General features: G+C 42.9%; 1 protein-coding gene and 1 long non-coding RNA gene across 4 annotated transcripts in view; one reads left to right on the forward strand and one right to left on the reverse strand.

The window, feature by feature from the left end:
• tmem39a (transmembrane protein 39A) overlaps nt 1-19,148 on the reverse strand; it is a 44,263-nt gene that overhangs the window by 1,971 nt on the left and 23,144 nt on the right. For both annotated transcript variants that reach the window (XM_008103847.3, XM_003216800.4), the window contains exons 2-8: nt 17,805-17,998; nt 15,878-16,100; nt 14,504-14,587; nt 12,979-13,133; nt 11,453-11,801; nt 10,516-10,703; nt 1,957-2,077 (exon numbers count right to left, since the gene is read on the reverse strand). In XM_008103847.3, the coding sequence (XP_008102054.1) occupies nt 1,957-2,077; nt 10,516-10,703; nt 11,453-11,801; nt 12,979-13,133; nt 14,504-14,587; nt 15,878-16,100; nt 17,805-17,917 (1,233 nt within the window). In that variant the 5' untranslated portion in view covers nt 17,918-17,998. The remainder of the gene's footprint in view (nt 1-1,956; nt 2,078-10,515; nt 10,704-11,452; nt 11,802-12,978; nt 13,134-14,503; nt 14,588-15,877; nt 16,101-17,804; nt 17,999-19,148) is intronic.
• Nucleotides 8,154-13,038, forward strand: LOC134296424 (uncharacterized). 2 transcript variants are annotated; one of them, XR_010003159.1, is made up of 2 exons: nt 8,154-8,431; nt 12,957-13,038. It is a non-coding gene; the product is annotated as an uncharacterized LOC134296424 (long non-coding RNA). The 2 variants fall into 2 exon arrangements; XR_010003158.1 differs by lacking the exon at nt 8,154-8,431 and adding an exon at nt 10,698-11,038.

The raw sequence follows: 19,148 nt of genomic DNA on the forward strand, positions 1-19,148 counted from the left end.
CATTTAGAGATCTACATGCTCCCCCTGCCCTGGCTTAAAAGTATAAGAAAACATGCTTAATTTCCTCCCACAATCCCAATTATTCATGCATAGAACAGTGAATTCCCACTCCATCCAGATCCTCCTCAACCAACTTTAGACATGGTTTGGAGATTATGGCAATCTTGCATGTTCCTTTACACATCCCTTAAAAATGAAGCCTGAGGGGAAAATGAAACTTGTGTGGTACAATGGTAGGAGAAGGACACTGGTGGTTTAAGTTTTAAGTTTTAAACACCACTGTATCTTAACTCGGCTAACCTAGACTTTTGCAAGACTTTTTTTGATACTGGACCAGTGCTTGGCCGCTGTGATGAGCTGGATGAGGGTGAACAAGCTGAGACTTAATCCCGACAAGACAGAGGTCCTCCAGGTCAGTCATGTCCGATTGGGGTATTGGGTGGCAACCTGTGCTGGACGGGGTCGCACTCCCCCTGAAGACAGATCCGCAGCATGAAGGTCCTCCTGGACTCAGCGCTGACACTTGATGCCCAGGTGTCTGCGCGGTGGCTGGGAGGGCCTTTGCACAATTAAAACTTGTGCGCCAGCTGTGACCTTACCTCGTGAAGTCTGATTTGGCCATGGTGGTCCATGCCTTAGTTACCACTAGGCTGGATTATTGCAAGGCGCTCTACGTGGGGCTGCCCTTGAAGATGGCCCGGAAACTCCAATTAGTCCAACGCTCGGCAGTCAGGTTTCTAACTGGAGCAAATTACAGGGAGCGGTCTACCCCCGTTTAAGGAACTCCATTGGCTGCCGTTCATCTTCCGGACCCAATTCAAGGTGCAGGTGATCACCTACAAAGCCCTGAACGGTTTGGGACCCACCTACCTTCGTGACCGCATTTCCCCCTACGAACCTGCACAATCTTTGTTCGTCGGGGGAGGCCCTCCTCTCACTCCCACCTCCGTCACAAGCGCGGTCGGTGGGGAGAGGGCCTTCTCCATGGTGGCCCCTGGCTCTGGAACTCACTCCCCAGGGAAATTAGGCAAGCTACCACCTTGGCTGCATTTAGGAAAAGACTTAAAACCTGGCTCTTCACACAGGCCTTTGGATAAGAACTGCCCATCTACATGATAAACTTTTGTTTCAGTGTCTACTTTCTGATTGGTTGCCCTTTTGCTTTGTTAATTTTCTGATATAACCACAGGGTCCACCCCACTCCAAATCTCCCATGATTTTGTAGCACTTTATCTGTTAAAAAACTCACTTAGCGCACTTTTGCCCAGTTCGTTTCTATGATTCTATTGCTGTATTTTAATTTATGTTTTTTACCAATGTTTTTGCTATTTTATTTGTTATGTTTATGCTTATTCTCATTCGTGCGTGATTTTTATTATTTGATGTGTTTTATGTTTCTTTGTGTATTTGCCTGGGCTTTCGCCCCATGTAAGCCGCCCCGACTCCCTTCGGGGAGATGGAGGCGGGGTATAAGAATAAAGATTATTATTATTATTATTATTTATTAAGCACCTTTCTATTATCTACAAATCCATATTTTAATAGAACCGACTAAGGTTGTTTTTTTTTAAATGGAAATTTTCAAGAGGCAGATGTATTTGGATAAGAGAGACTTCTATACAATGACTGAGTACATGGGGCCTAGGATGTAAACAAAATGGCCCTCAGCTGTTTTAAGGTATTTTAAAACAAGTCCGTACATGTTCAGAACTAAGGCAAGTCTCTGTATTTATATGTTCAGCTGAAGCTGATGGAAAGAGATATTTGGCCAGCAGGAAATAAACAGGAAAGAGTGTGAAGTAAATTCCATCTTCTAAAGAGCACAAACAGGCACATATTTTAAGATAGGAGGACTACAGTATTTCCCTCAAAGTAGCAGATGGGTCAGGACCCTCCATACAGAAGTTCTGGGTCCCTAGGTGCTCCTCACTCTCACAGTCCACACACGATACTTACATAGAAACGGGCATGGGAGACATCTGAAGGCACTGCTACATTATAAGGCCCCACTGCTTTGTATAGGCATCGACTATGCCGCACAAGCACCCCCTGTGGCCATATTGTGTTCTCAGACCAGCTGTGGAAAAGAAAGACTATTAGTGAACATCCAGAGGACAGCTAGTGATACCACCTATTTGAAAAAACAATTGTCAATGTTTCTGCCTCATATATTCACATGAGGAATTTTCTAAGAATTATCTGAATGCAACAGCTGAAGATGAACTAAAGCAGGGTATTTAAACCAAGTTTTGAATCCTACATTGGAAAGATCAGCAAAAAAGATAAATCCATGAAACCCACAGCTGAAGCGTTGTCAACTAAAGAAGAGGTAGGCGGCCTCTTTTAGACACAAATCAGCAGGAAATCATTTGCTGAATTTGTTTCAGCACTTGTAGAAACAGAATTGTCAGGGAAGGATAGGTGGCTAGATAAAAGTGAATAAAAATCAAGCAGGAAGATGGACCTTCATTGTAAGGATAATACTACTACTACTAACAACAACAACAACAACAACAGCAACAGCAACAACAACAACTTTATTTTTGTATCCCGGAAGGGACTCGGGGCGGCTAACATGGGGCCAAGCCCAAACAATTACAATAAAATAAATTAAAATACATACAAGACACACAACAACATCCAATAAAAATGCTTATACAATAACATAGTTAAACAAAATATAATGACAATAGTGTAATAAACAGTATAAAACTACAGAGTTTTAACGAAGGCAAGCTGGGCCAAAGTGCGATGTGTGGAAATTGTAAAACTGGTGGATGAGGTAGATAGATAAAGTGCTGCATGTAGTGGAAAATTGAGGTGGGATAAACAATGAGATCATTCTCAACTGAGGGATGAGACAAAGTGCATCAGGAAAACATTGGGATGAAACCTGATATAGGGATTAGTTATTCCGTTTTCAAAAGCACACTGAAAAAGTGAAGTTGTTAAACTTTCTGAAGGCTGAGTGGGTGCTTGCCTTATCTCCCTGGGGAGCGAGTTCCAGAGCTGGGGGCCACCATGGAGAAGGCCTTCTCCCTCATCCCCACAAGCCGTGTTTGTGATGGAAGCGGGAGCGAGAGGAGGGCCTCCCCTGAAGATTGAAGGGATCGCGCAGTTTCGTGGGGGAAATGCGATTACGAAGGTAGGCGGGTCCCAAACTGTTCAGGTCTTTGTAGGTGATAGCCTGCACCTTGAACTGGGACCGGAAAATGAATGGCAGCCAATGGAGTTCCTTAAACAGGGGGGTTGACCGCTCCTTGTAATTCGCTCCAGTTAGCAATCTGGCTGCCGTTCACTGGACCAATTGGAGTTTCTGGGCCATCTTCAAGGGCAGCCCCACGTAGAGTACATTGCAATAGTCCAATCTAGAGGTAACTAAGGCATGGACCACTGTGGTCAGGTCAGACTTCATGAGGTACAGTCGCAGCTGGTGCACAAGTTTTAGTTGTGCAAAGGCCCTCCCGGCCACCGTCAACACGTGAGCATCAAGTGTCAGCACTGAATCCAGGAGGACCTCCAGACTGCGGACCTGTCTCTTCAGGGGGAGTGCGACCCTACTGAGCACAGGTTGCCACCCTATATCCCGATCCGATGTGCAACTGACCTGGAGGACCTCTGTCTTGTCAGGATTAAGCTTCAGCTTGTTCGTCCTCATCCAGCCCATCACAGCGGCCAGACACTGGTCCAGTATCCGAGGGGCTTCCTTGGATTTTGGTGGAAAATAGTAGAGTTGGGTGTCATCTGCGTAGAGATGGCACCGAACTCCAAAACTCTGGGACCTCTCCCAGCAGTTTCATGTAGATGTTAAAAAGCACGGGGGACAGAATGGAACCTCGCAGGACCCCACAGGTCAACGGCCAGGGGTCCGAGCAGATGTCCCCCAGCTTTACCAACTGGGAACGGCCCTCCGGGAAGGACTGGAGCCATAGCAAAGCCGTGCCCCCAAGACCCATACCAGAGAGCCGACCCAAAAGGATAACATGATCGATGGTATTGAAAGCTGCTGAGATGTCAAAGAGAACCAGCAGGATCACACTCCCCCTGTCTAGTTCCCTGCGGAGGTCATCCACCAAGGCAACTAAAGCTCAGTAATGTGCCCAGGTCTGAAACCAAACTGCGATTGGTCTAGAAACATCGGTGTCATCTAGGAATCCCTGGAGCTGAGAGACAACCACCCGCTCTAGCACCTTGCCTAAAAAAAGGGAGGTTAGAGATTGGTCTGTAGTTGTTTAAAACAGTAGAGTCAAGGAAGGTCTTTTTCAATACTGGTCTTACTATCGCCTGTTTAAGGCATGATGGCAATTTCCCTTTAACCAGTGAAGCGTTTATTAGTCACAAACCAATCTACTAGCCCACCTCTGGCCAGTTTGACTAGCCAGGAAGGGCAAGGGTCCAGAGCACAACTGGTCGCTCTCCCAGCTCCAAGAATCCCGCCTACGTCATCAGGTTAAACAAGCTGAAACAAATACCACAAAATCAGACAGACAGGTGCCTTAGTTACCTCATTTGGCATTGCATTAAGACTGGTATCCAAGTCAGAGCGTATCTGAGCGACTTTTTCTGCAAAATGGTGCACAAACTCACTGCACTGAGTTGCCGAGTTCTCAGGTCTCCCCCACCTCGGGAGGGTGGAGGAGCTCCCCAACAACCCAAAACAACTGTGATGATCTATTAGTTGCAGATGTTATGCGGCCAGAAAAAGCATTCCTGGCTACCCGCAAGGCCGCGGAGCAAGCCTTAATTGCAGCTCTAGCCCGTGCTCAGTGGGAGACGCCACAAGTTTTCCTCCAGAGGCACTCTAGTCTCCTCCTCGCACGCTTCATCACTGCCAACTCCTCAGAAAACCAAGGAGCCAGAGTAACTCTACGTAACAAGAGGGGATGTTCGGGGCGATAGACACAATTGCCCTGGTCATCTCGCTATGGCAGGAAGATCCCTAAGAGACCTCAGTAGTCCATCTAGATCCATAAGGTTCCTGGGGTGGACCATCTTAATTGGTCCACCACCCCTGCAGAGGTTTGAGGTCACAGTAAGTTTTAAGCTGATCAGATGGTGGTCTGACCATGACAATGGAAGAATATTTTGCTCTTCCACTCCAACCGCTCCACTGTCCGCAACAAAAACTAGGTTGAGTGTATGTCCTGCATGGTGGGTGGGTCCAGATATTACTTGGGACAGCCCCATGGTCGTCGTGGCAATCATGAAATCTTGAGCTGCACCTGTTAAAGTGACCTCTGCATGGATGTTAAAGTCTCCCAGCACTTCCAGTCGCTGGAAGACCAACACCAGGCTACAGACCACTTCTGCTAACTCGGGCAGGGAGACTGCTGTATCATGGAGTGGATGGTACACCAGCAGAATCCCCAAGCTGTCCTGGGTTCCCACCTACAGGTGGACACACTCAAAACCAGAAGATTGCAGAATGGTGCATGTGACCAGGGAGATGGACTGCCGAAAGACCACCGTAACCCCTCCTCCCCACCCCCGGGCCTGGCCTGCTGGTGCACTCCAAAACCTGGTTGGCACAGTTGGGCGAGATTTAGCCCGCCCAGCTCATCCAACCAGGTCTCGGTGATGCAAGCCAGATCCGCCCCCTCATCTTGGACCAAGTCCTGAATGACATGTTTTGCCATTGACGGATCTGGTATCTAACAGCAGAACCTTCAGTCCAGAGGGTTTGTCATGAAGGCTACCATGCCCATCCTTCTCCAGGGTCACAAGGACTTTACTGCACTTCTCCCTGGGATGATAGTGACCACCATTCTTCCTCCCCCACACAAATTTTCAATGTGTCCCCCCCCCCCCCCCCGGGAGATAGTCCAGATAAAACTAGCATTTCGGGGCACTAGTCAGCTCTCCAGAAACGGAGAGCCGCCTAGGATTCTGTCTTGGCTGGTAGCTGAAGAGGTTTCTTGTGATATTGAGAGAAGGGATAGGTGACCGCCGTTCTGTGGGGGTACTAGGAGGGCTAAACAAGGAGAGTGTCCGTGGGTGAGATTGAAAAATAGATTGGGCAGGGACTGAAGTTAATAAAGGGGTCTAGAAACAAAATTCTGGGAAAAGGTGGACCCTGTCTGAAGAGCTGTCTGCACTATTCTTATTGGATCCACTAACAATAAGGGGGGGGGGGGGACCAAGAGATCCACAAATACCCTTCTAATGTTAATGCCCCATGATTTTAGCCAGGGTCTAAGTGCCAACAGCTCTTTGACCAATGAGCTGTCTTCAAGTGTAGTGAGAAGACATGTGGAGCGGTCCCGCGATTGATAATCTCTATGTAGCCAATTGATGGTCTCAATCTTGACTACTCTTGGTCTCTTGAGAAGTATTTGAGCCAGAGATTTCTGGACCGCTCTCCTTGAAGTCCATCTACCTCTATTTAACAATGGGTCTGTGACTTCAAGCACCAGTTTTTTCATTTATAGAAGATGTTGAAGTTGGCGTGAAGTATCCAGAGACTGAATCTAAGAATTGGTGTTCCATCGCTAATTGTCCTTTGTAGGTTCAGAACTGTTTCCCAATGCTCAGCCCTCTCCTGTCCCTTTTGATTACAAGAAAGCCCTCCCTCGCTCTCACAGTCCTCAATTCCTATAATTTCTTCCACCTTATGTTCATTCTTGCCTTCCCCTCTCCTGCCTCTCCAAGACCAGTAGACAATTGTCTTCAGTTAGATTAATAGGTACAAAGTCCTCTTTCTTCAGGAGATCATATTTTATAGGATTTTTCATGATGAGGGAAATCCCTTTGAAAAGATGGTCTATTTTTTTGTTCAATGTCTCGAGTTTAGAACGAGACTGAACGATTTCCCCATGAGGTTACATAGATGAGAAAGTTCACTGTTCATATGGGTTTCCAACAAATTCATTTTCCTACAACTTCCAAAAACCTTCGTATTGTAACCACTCTAGTTCTTCCAGTACTTTCCTACACTTTCTTCCTAAATTCCTTTCCTACCTAACTTTCCTAAGATCTCTCATAGACTTCTTCCCCAGAAATCCTTAACTCTACTGTTCAGAACCTTCAACGGACGTTCTTACTTGCACTTACCGTTATTCACATTCCAAAACTCAACTAAACCACTCAGATTAACTCATAGGAAAACTCTCATGGAGACTCATTCCCCTCCCCCCCTCCCCCCCCCTCCCCCGGAATTCTATCTCACCTCTGCTCCTAAGTAAAGTAATCTTACTTTATCCCCTCCCCGCCCAAATATATAGTAGCAGCAATATTGGTTAGAATTAACTAGCCCTCTTCTCACCTCCCCAGCAAAACCTAGGATACTAAAACAATGCTGGCCCAGCCATAAAATAGTAACATAAAAAATAAAAATAAAAAGACAATCAAAGTAACACGGAATTAAAAACAAAGTTAAAATGAGTTATTAAAAATGCACTCATTTGAACCTAGTTTGAGTTTACAGTTGTTCTTAAGAGCTAAGAGACCTCACTGAATATTAACTTGCCATATGATTTAATGAGGATTTTAAAAAAAACCAAAAAAAAAACAATTTAAGCTGTTTCCACAAATTGCTTGCATACATAAGCCTTTGCCATTTCAAAAAGCAGCCAAGAAACCAAAGTGAGGGATGTCTACTCAGAAGCAAAAGCCACACACTTAAGTGGAACTTGGTGTCTGGTAAATATGCCTCTGCCTCTTGCACACTTGCACATAAGAGTCCTCTGAAAAATGCCGATGGGAGTCAAAATAGAAAGTACGAGACAATGCAATCTTTTTTCAAGGATTACGTACTTGAGAGTTTTATCCGTGTGGCTGAGAATTAAAAACGCAATTTATCACGTTATAATATATAACTAGAACAATGATTTTTTAAAAAGTAATAAAAATTATATATAAAAAAACAAGTGTCTTGAGTTTCTACTGAAATTCTTCAATATTTTTGGTATCCATGGAATTGATCCTGTTATAACTTTGGCAGTGCCTTTGACTTTGATTTCTAGTTTTTTTTCAGCCACCCATCTCAGAAATATGTATAACTAGCATATATACCTGGCATTACTCGCCGGGTGTTGTTGAGATCACTGCCTGCCTACTTTTCCTTTTCTCCAGCTCTGAGAAGGCCTATCTCACCACAGTTACATGGTGGCTCTCTTTGTGAATTTCCTTCCTTTTTTCCTTCCCTCATACACGTCACCTTCCTTTCCAAGTGACATGACAGAGAGTCAAACTGCCATGCAACAACCAATCCAGTGACATCACAAAGGGCCATCAAAGACAAAACCTTGACTTTTATATATAGAAAAGATCCTTCCCAACCTTCATGTTTTTCTGCAGCTTTTCGCTAGTCCTGTTTAACCAACACAATTTCAACAAGCTGCCCACCAGCTTGGAGATGATGAGGGACTGGAGGCATCTTACTCAACTTCTTTGAGCTCAAAAGACTTTGTCAATTTCTCCGACTCCAGTTCAGGTTGGTTATTTGCTGTGTACTGTTCAAATGTCCTCCCCCCCCCCCCCCCCCCCGCTCTAATAAGGAAGGTTGGCACTGGCAACAAAGATGCTTTGAGTCATCTCAATAACAATAACTAACTCAATAACAATAGCTGCCTACAATAACAAGAAGCCCCATATCCTTCACCAAGTTTGATGCTGGCAGGGCCCCTGCAGGTGACCTTGGTTCTAACTTTCACTCTACTGGCAGAGGAGAAGTGGGGATTGTTCATAAATTCATACAGAAGTGCAGTGCAAGGACAGGAACAGAAGCTCAAACCTATGCATGCCTAGTCAGAAATAGTAGTTTATTAATGCATAGACCATTAATAGCTTAGGCCATTTGCATACAAAATGTTAAGTACAATATGAAAGTGCATCAATATAAAATTACTATATAACAGAAATGACATCATATAGGTGTTCTTATCTAATCTAATTATACTGTTTCTATTTATATTTCATGTGTTTAGTTGTACTGAATTCTTTTAACATCCAAGATTTATATGGCATTTATTTGATGTACCACATTTATTCAGATCTAATGCTCACAATTTGTGGCTAAATTCTATTTCCAAAACTGAAGTGTGCATTAGATTCAATTATGCATTAGAATCACACACACACACACACACCTGTGTGAAAAGGCTCAGAGGAACCCAGGTCTCTATAGTGCCCAGACGAGAGGCAGGGTGTGTGGAGAAGCTGTTCCTAATGGTGGCAGCAGTCTGAGGGCTTTGTGTTGCCTGATAGATGAGCAACAGCACTTGGCTGATGATCCAGTTGTTCCTTTCACTTAGCCATGAATCCTGCCTCTCGAGTGGCCCTCAAAGTCTCTCTCCTGACCCCAGGCTCAGTCCCATGCTATTCCCATCTGGCCTCATTCACAACTGGCATTCAAAACCTTCCCCTCAGTTTGGAAGGCCTTGTGAATAAGGCCAGGTGAGAATTGTTCGAGGCTGGTGAGTGTCCCAGCCTCAGTCTGATGGAGGGGTGTGACTTCCCAAATGGACCCATTCATGCTGCTTGCGTGCTATGATGTGTTATGCCTGTGCTGTTATGAACATTATATTTGAGGACAAACCCATTTTTTGTAATATGCATATTCAAAATTGAGGTGCGCTCTTTAGGCAACTCTTAGTTGCCTAAGAGTTAAAGATGTACCGGGCCTGGTATTCAGCAGTTTTGGGCTGATTATTTAAGCATGCCAAGACCTGTGGGTATTTTTTTCTGGCTACCTAGGAAATCTCCAAAGCACCGTATATACTCAAGTATAATGCCGACTCGAATATAAGCCGAGGCATCCAATTTTACCACCAAAAACTGGGAAAACATTGATTCAAGTATAAGCCGAGAGAGGTAAATTTCAGAAATAAAAATAGATACTAATAAAATTACATTAATGGAGGCATCAGGTTAAATATTTTGAATATTTACATAAAACTGTAACTTAAGATACGACTGTCCAACTCTGATTAAATTATTATTCTCATCTTCAATGTAAATGTGCTTATGTATCCTTTTAATAGAGTAAAATAATAAATGTAATAATACTAATAAATACAGTAAAATAATAAACATAATAAATTGAGTAAAATAATAAATGTAACAATAATCATATCAGACTGAAATAATAAATGTAATAATACCAATAATTAAAGAGAAAAATAATAAAGGCCATATATACTCAAGTATAAGCCAACCCGAATATAAGCCAACCAGGACCCTCACCTGAGTATAAGCCGAGGGGGGCTTTATCAGTCCTAAAAAAGGGCTGAAAAACTCGGCTTATACTCAAGTATATAGGGTACTTGATTGACTACCTTATTTGTGCTGATCCTATTTTTCTGCCCAAAATGTTCGCACCAGACTGCGTCAAATCAGATTGGAATACGTAATTATTTGAAAACAGAAACACAAGGTCGCAACATAAAAAATATCTTGTTCAAGATACCCAGTATAAGGAAATCATATAAATATTTCAGAGGACCTGTTTTATTCCACTGATATCGATATTAATAAAAATAAATAAGAAGAAAATAAGTGTTTTGAGTTCACACTTACATATGCTGAGGGGCATTACTGTACGAACCATGTTCCAGCTTCTGCCATTTGCCCAAGTGGGCAGCTGATCTGTGTAGCAAGTCACAATACTTGGGAGGAAGCAGCTGTGTGGTGAGCATGACAAAAGCATTGATCCACACCATTATGAGGTGTTCACAAGACCAGCGCATATCGTAGTACTGGGTGCTCTGTAAGAAACCAGAAAGGAGGTTAATGGCAGCATCCCAGAGAGCAAGGAAAGAAAGAGGGTGCGCTACAGCCACAGCTCTAAGCAGCTGCCTACGAATTGCACGGCCAGTGAAAGAGGGGATGCTTTCTCCTTGCCATGAGTGAAATGTCTGCACATTACTTTGTGCAAGCGATGCCCAAGTCATTGAATTCTCTAGAATAGGTGCACACTGACATGATCGTAACAAGTACAAGCAATCTTGTTATTAGAGAACAAAGAGAACCTGAATTGCCTCTGGAAGTTCCAGACTTCTGTGACCAGGCACCACTTCAGTGATCTGGATCTTCTTTTCTCGTGAGTTTAGATTTTACAACCGCCCCCATTTTCCAATCACACTAACTCAGATACCCCAAACACTGTCCTCTCAGGATCTGAACTTGGCTTCAAGTACTCAGTTATAGCACAAAAATATAATTGTGTTATAGCTGTCTGAGAAAAAGGACAGGGTTAGTAGAGGGGGTGGAGAAAAAGGAGTAGGGAAACCACAGGGGCACTACATGTATGGCAATACCTATCCGCCAACCAGGAGCGATACTAGTGCACTCCAGATGCAGTTACGCTCCTCCATCCAGGCTGCCAAAGGGGAGACAGAGAAAAGGGGAATTAACCAGAAATCCATTGTGCCAATAATCCACAGGCATGATTTAGGAGGAGGCGGCGGCGGCAGCAGCAGTAATAGCAGTGGAGGAGGAGTCAGACAACAGCTACCTTCACAAAGCACAGCGGCAGGAATGCCACGTAGTAGGCACTGAAGAGGGAATTGAATAGAACCTCCTTAATTCGGCGATTGAAGTCTGCTTTCAGGCACTCCACCTCGTTGCGAATGAGGTCGGGGGACAAAGGGCAACTGTGTGTGGGGATGGGCACAGAGTTGTTGAATTGTTCTTTCAGGGACTCTCTGAGCAGAGAGAGGAAGTCTTTGGGCTTGACAAGGTTGCCGACCCCTGTGGAATTAGCATCCACCAGCTGATCTTGCATTAAGTAACTGCAGTCTGAGGGGAGAGATTGTGTCCTGCTATCTTGGTGGAAACAGCAAAGTGGGACATAGACACCAAACCTGCAAAAACAGAAGAGGCACTAAAGTGAGATTATAGGCTCAAATAACTATGCCCAACAGGAGTGTCCCAACAGGCTTGTATTCTCTACTCATCCCTCCAACTTTCTTTCCCTCCGGATCATTCTCATTGTGCCACTTTTTCCTGAAAATACCTTTTTAGTTACAGGGCTAAACATCAAGACCAGAAGTAGAGAAACCTACTTTTTGAAAGTTTTGAAACTTCAATGTTCTCTCTTCCTCAACCAACATTGACACTTACTCTTTCTCATAGTTCATCTCTATTTTGTACCAAAGTCATTTATTTATTTATTTTACTGTTAGCTTGTTTATTAATGCCTAGACCAGAGGCATCAAGTTTGGGTCCCTCCAGATGTTTGGGCCTCAAACTCCTAGAAGTCCAAAATACCTGGAGAGTCTCAAATTTGACACCACTAGCCAAGACCATAGGTCATTTTGCATTCACACAAATACAATACGTAAAAAGGCAACAATATCAAACAACATAAAAGGGAAAGCAATATAAAATATTATAAAGGTACTGCATGAAACAATTAATAGGCATTGCCTATTAAAATTCAATACCATTAAGATACAATATAACAATAAAGTTAAAATTCTTTAGTTTTTTTATCGCATCAGAAGCAACTTGAGAACATACTGCAAGTTGCTTCTGGCCGTCTACAGAGACATTGCCCATGGGATGCCCAAATGTGTTACCATCCTGCTAGAAGGCTTCTCTCATAGAGCTGATAGACGGGAGCTTACCCCATCTTGCGGATTCGAACTGGCAACCTTCAGGTCAGCAACCCAACCTCCAGGTCAGCAGTTCAGCTGGAACACGAGTTTAACCCATTGCGCCACTGTGGCTCATTCTTTAGCTAAGATCACCCCCATAACAGTCAACTGCAATGCTGGCAATACGTTTAGCCCACATTTTCATTGTTGCCCAGGTGAAAAGAGAAACCTTGTGAGTTACCATAGAATTGGTATCAAAAGGAGAGTTTATATAAAGCAGGCATCATTCTCATGCAACATCCATTTGGAAAGCAGCTTTGAAACCTGTAGGCCCTTTTCAATTTTCTATTCATCAATATGGTCGCCTTTTGTATGTCTTGTATTATTTCTTACTCTTTGACAAGTCTTTGTTATATTCAGAATGAAAGCGAATCATACTCACGGGTATCCAAGAAAGAGGAGATTGAGAACAGAATGGCTACGGAAGAGATTGACCAGAGTCCAGCAGAGCACCCATCCGCACAGGGTGAGCAGCACCAGGCGTGCCAGGATCAGTGCCATATAGTGAATCGCCGAGGTAGTGCCCACCTGAGAAGCCTGGAAAATCAAACACAAAGAAATATCAGAGCCATATTTGTTCCCTGCATATTCCACAACATGTCCATTTCCCACGCCTGCCATAAACCAGTGCTGGAAAAAATGACAAAAGTCCAACTTTTCAACTGTTGTTGTTGTTATTAATGTTTATTAATACCCTGCTTTTTCTATCCACAAAGGAGACTCGTGTTACATTAAAAGCTAATCAGTACAATTTAAAATCTACACATATACAAATATTAAAATTAAATATAATTGGGATTAAAAAGTTCAGTTTAAATCCATAAAAATGGATTAAAAACATATTCAAAGCTAAAACCACAGCACCCCCTGACTCGATCTTAAAAACCTTCTTCTTTAAAAGCCTGCCTCAATAAAAAGGTTTTAGCCTGCTGCTAGGAGGGGGCCATTTTGGATTCTCTGGGGAGTTCCAGTCAAGGGGCAGCCACCAAAAAGGAAGGACCGCTTTCTTGTTCCCATCAACCAAGCTTAAAATGGAGGTGGGACCGAGAGAAGGGCCTCTCCTGAAGATCTCAGGGCCTGGGCAAGTTTGTACAAGAAGATGCGGTCTGCCAAATAACCTAGATCTGAGTCATATTTTATTTCTCTTTTCAATGTAATATTGAAAATTGAAGCAAAGTCAGTTCCATGGCACTGTGTCAGTTGTTACATTTATTTCAGTTTCCGGTTTGAACATAACATTTCTCCTGATTAGACTTCTGGTCTTTGCATAGTCTATTTTTGGTTTTGGAGTTAAATTTTCTAAAATCACCCAGATTTCCTCCAATTTTGCACTTTGCTGGCACTATCAGAATTGATATTTTGTTAAACTTGACTCAAATAAAGTGTTGCTTACTGAATTGTTGCCTGTTGTACTGCTGCAAGCACAGGGTGTTTGAGGCCTCTGCCCCTTGGTCGCAGCCCTGGGGCAATTACTTGTTGCTTGTTTTGGCTGCCTCACCCAACAGATCTCACTTCCTTCCAGCTTCTGTTACAGCTGGTCTGGCAGCTATAACCCTCACTCCATCAAAACTTGCAAGGTGGGTGGACAAAAACAGGACATGTTTACGTGCATGTGTATGCACACATAAAATTCAAAATGAATTTATTAATTTGGGTGGAACACAGCTGGAACACAATTTGTCGGTTTGACTTTTGCAGATATTATTCATGGATTTAATTAATACATTTCCTCTAGGAATCTTGAGGTACCCCTCAGTGCAAAGTTGGCTATAAAGTTGTGCTGAAGGGCTTAAGAGATTCCTCAAGAGGTGTTCCTTCAAGTAAAAAGTGGGTTTTCTTATTTTGGGGCTCCTGTACCCCTAACACCAGCGGATGTGAAGGAGCCACTATATTTACAAAATTCTTACCTCAGAGATGAGGGCCCATACCAGCCTCCGTGCCAGCATCACTGTGATAAATGCAGCTAGATGGTAATCAATGAGGTGAAAATTCTAAAAGGGAAAAGAAGAAGGGAGGAACTTCTGAGCTGTCATTGCAGAAACATAGGGGTCCCTATTGGGAAGAACTAGGATACACTCCCTACCTGCCATGTAACTAGGGGAGAGATTACATGCTCTGCTCCAGAAACGTATTTACAATTTACATATTTATGTGTGATTTTCTATCTCTCAGAGGAAGGAGAACATGTTACAGAGGTGGAAAGCCCCACCTCAAAGGGCAGAGGATCAAGTTGCAATCAGCTCATCTGGAGGAAGGGGATCACTCCCTTCTTGACATTGCAGCAAAAATTCCTTAAGAGTTGAGTAAACTAAAAACCCAAAGCACAGGCTGAACTTCTGCAGTCTGAATAAAGCTTGAAACAAAGGGAACCACCTTGCTTTTCTTGAGGAAAATACATCGTGGCACATGGGGCTCATGGCAAGGAGACAATGACCAGATCACCATGGTCCATGAAAAAGGATGTGCTTCAGGCAAAACTTTCTTAAACGTTTCCACTCATGACCCCTTTCAGTCCAAGAAATTTTTATGTGACCCCGGGTATACAGGTATAAAACTCAAAGGCTATTGCAAGGCTAATTTTCCTTTTTATGAAGTACAGCCGAAGCATCTTTTGCAGAGTGCACTGCAAACACTACACAACAGATATGTGTAAATGTCTAAAACTGCTGCTTAAGAAATGTTCAGGATTTTTTTACTGTTGCCAAAACTTTAGGGACCCAACACTGAGCTAAGGAGACCTGATTTGGGGTTAGGACCCACAGTTTAAGAAGTAGTGGCATCATTCTTCACTGTTAGCTGAGATGTAATTACTCAAGAAAGAGGTGAATCTAGGAGGTTAGATTATGTTGCCCTCTTTTGCTGGAAAAGATCAGAAATTCATAGCTAAATTTCTTTTGGGGATGTGGAAAAGCAGCACAGATCAGGACAAAAACATTACAGACAACAACTCCAAGAATATCCCCTTCCCCCCGCCCCCCAAAAGAAACCTTATAGGTGTAGGACCATTTTAAAAACATCCAAAGGTTACCTTTAGGTAGAAAATATGGCATAGACACTTATCTTTCTTTCAAAATCAATGGAATAAAGGTATAAATCAATAGAGACTACTACAGGATGGGGTTGCAAATCACTCAGCTCTAATGCTCTTCCTTAGGTAACTGTGGGAACTATTCAGTGACTGCTGGTGATATGGCTCAGTTTCTTCATGTACAATGTAAAACTGTAACATCCTGGACTAAATGAACTGTGAGAAGGGCAGATAACTACTAAGAGAGACTCACCAGTGAGGTGCAGGAGGCAGGATGGTTATATGGGTACCACCAGACAGTCTTGTAGATATTAATATACTGGATAAAAAGGGCCACCAGCAGGTAAATGAAAAAGAGGAACTCAAAGAGAAGGTTTCCGTCTACAGGAAGCTCTGGGATTCGGCAGTGGCGTACAGGCTCAGGGGTAATCAAGGCTGTGATAGGAGGAGCTGAAAGGCTGACAGCACTACCATTCCTGAAACAGAGGAAAACCTTATCAGTAACTCTTGCCAGTGTTTTCTAATGGTGCTATAGAGTGAATAAAATAATATAGGTTAAGTATCTCTTATCTGAAATACTTGAGGTCAGATATGGTCCATATCTTGCAAGTTTTTTGGATTTTGGAGTACTTGCATATACATAATGAGCTATCTTGAAGATGGGACCCAAGTCTAAACACTAAATTCATTTATGTTTCATATACACCTGATACGCATAGCCTGAGGGTACTTGCAAATAGAATGTTTTGTGCATGAAAAAATGTGTATATGGAGCCATTAGAAAGCAAAGGTGACACTATCGCAGCCACTCGTGGTATATTTTGGAGTATTTTGGATTTCGAGATAAGAGATATTCAACTTATACTTTCATTTACTTTGTGCTTGAATTCTTTTACATACATTAATTATCCAGGGAGAAACTTACTTTCTAAGACTCTAAGGCAGATTTGCATAACCTGTGGCCCTCCAGGTGTTTGGGACTTCAGCTCCCAGGATTCCTGACTATTGGGCAAACAGGCTAGAGCTTCTGGGAGTTGGAGTTCCAAGCACATGGAGGGCCACAGGTTGTGCAGGTCTGCTCTAAAGTCATCTTCTCTATACTGCAGATAAGGCACTGAGAGAGGATAATTTGATTTAAATCAGTTAATGAAAAGGGAGGGGATTTTTTTTATTTCACAGTGCAGCTAGTGTGCTACACTTTTTCTCACCTCTGGTGTATCAAACTCATTTTCACCAAGGGCCACATTAGACCTATAGTTGCCTTGAAATTGATATTTTTAATTGTAAGACTGTTAAATAACCTAAGATACCATATGGCCAGTACAGTTATGTTATGTGCCTACAAGTTATTTCTGACTTATGACAATTCTTAAGGTGAAATCAAAGACAAATCCCCACCTCCAAGGCATTCCCCACTATTGTGCCCCTCAAATGAAGACAACCTCCTTCCTCGTCCCTGTCCCCGCTCTTCCCATTGTAATGTTTGACTGGCTCAAGGGCAGATGCTGCTCAACATTCATTCTGGTCTGCTATTGGATAGTTTAGGGCCAGTGCTTGGCAAAAGGGGCAGTGCCAGCTCAGGGAGCAGCTCCAAGTTCTGAACTGGGCCCGGATCTTGGGGGCCACATAAAATGACATTGCAGGCTGGATTTGGGCTGTGGGCCTTCAATATGACACATATGCTCATGAGTGTTCAGTAAAATGCTATGAATCTACAACTATGCCAAAAGCATGAGACAAAGTATGTTAATCCCTGCACAGTCAATACTCTGGTTCTGAGAACAAGTTGCTTTAACACAGAGAGGTGTTATGACATTTTCCAAAGATCACACAGGAAGAAGATGGCACAACTGGAAATACTCCCTACCTCCCAAGGAGGGCAAAAGAAATTCTAAGTATTAACGTGGTATCATTCTCATTAGTTTCTTTCTTGTAGCCATAATGCTATCCTTGGGAAAAATACACAAATAATGTAATATTAAAACAGGAATGCTACATGAGTGAAAAGCATATCTGGGAAAGTGTCCTCCCATAATAATCATGATCACCTTGCTTTTTCTCTCTAAAGCAGCTTTTAAAAAAACCTCAAAGAATGAAGTATCAATAGTCAAATGTGTGATGCCAATTTTAAAATCCCTGGCTCCCAAGTACAAGCCTACAACACTACATTTCAATGTTACCTGTTTCTCAGACCAGTGCCATTGCCACAGTTCCCACCAACCAATGTCTGGAGTGAAGGCAAAGCTGAACGGCTTAGCTGCTGCCGGCTGGGTCCCCTCCGTCCACCTGGCATGACCAGGAGCCAACCCACCACTTCCACCTCTGGCAGCCTTTGCCCTGAAATCCTGGTGGCAAACTACTAGACTCCCCAGCTCTGCAAGTGAGAAGAAAATAAATGAAATTAGTAACCAGTTATTCTTTTGGCACACAGAAACAAAGCAAAATTCAGATACTTCTTGAGGCCAAGGAGACATATTCAAAGAGATACCATATCTACCAACACACAGAAACCATATTAGTGAAAGTCAGGGGCCCTATTACTTTCTGTCCCGGCTCATCTGAACAAATGAGAAATATTTACTGAAGGCAAGAATTTAGATAATATTTTAAAGAACACCAACACCAAAAATCCATTTTATTAGGTGTTATTAAGACGTTATTCTCTAAAATCTTCACTAGTGATGTCCTCCTGGGGAAGAGATTATATTGTTGTTAGAAATTGTTATTAAAAACAATGAGGAAACAGCTGTTATTCCTGGTGTGCATTATGTAACACGATAGAAAAAAAAATTGCAGGAAGCAAAATTGATGATTTTTTTAAACATTTGTATCTAATCTCTGGAGCACTGGTGGCAAAGTGTGTTAAAGCACTGAGCTGTTGAACTTGCAGACCGAAAGGTCCCAGGAGTGGAGTGAGCTCCCGCTGTTGCTCCAGCTTCTGCCAACCTAGCAATTTGAAAACATGCCAATGTGAGTAGATCAATAGGTACCGCTCTGGCGGGAAGGTAATGGCACTCCATGCAGTCATGCCAGCCACATGACCTTGGAGGTGTCTACGGACAACGCTGGCTCTTCAGCTTAGAAATGGAGATGAGCACCAAACCCCAGAGTCAGACATGACTGGACTTAACGTCAGGGGAAACCTTTACCTTTACCTATCTAATCTCTAGTAAGGTCTAAGCAGCTTACAATAAATAAATAACTTAAAAAATCCTTCTTTAGTGCAACTCCAAGATTAATAGTAGGAAAAAATGTTACTTTAAAAAACACAGTAATGTACAAGCAGCTTTAGTTTACTAAAGATGTAATCTAGAATTGTATTCTGAAGTTGACACTGGTCAGCCATTAACTGGCCTGTTACAGACAGAGGTGTGTTTGAGGCCTATTTTAATTGACTTGAATTTAAAATTCTATTTTAAATATTTGTATGCTATGAATTTTAAACTATATTATCTTTTAATATTGTGAGCCTCTCTGTGTCGCTATCAGGAGAACAAAGCAGGATACAAATAATTATAAATATA

The sequence above is a fragment of the Anolis carolinensis genome, chromosome 2 (genome assembly GCF_035594765.1).
Source record: "Anolis carolinensis isolate JA03-04 chromosome 2, rAnoCar3.1.pri, whole genome shotgun sequence".
Taxonomy (NCBI): domain Eukaryota; kingdom Metazoa; phylum Chordata; class Lepidosauria; order Squamata; family Dactyloidae; genus Anolis; species Anolis carolinensis.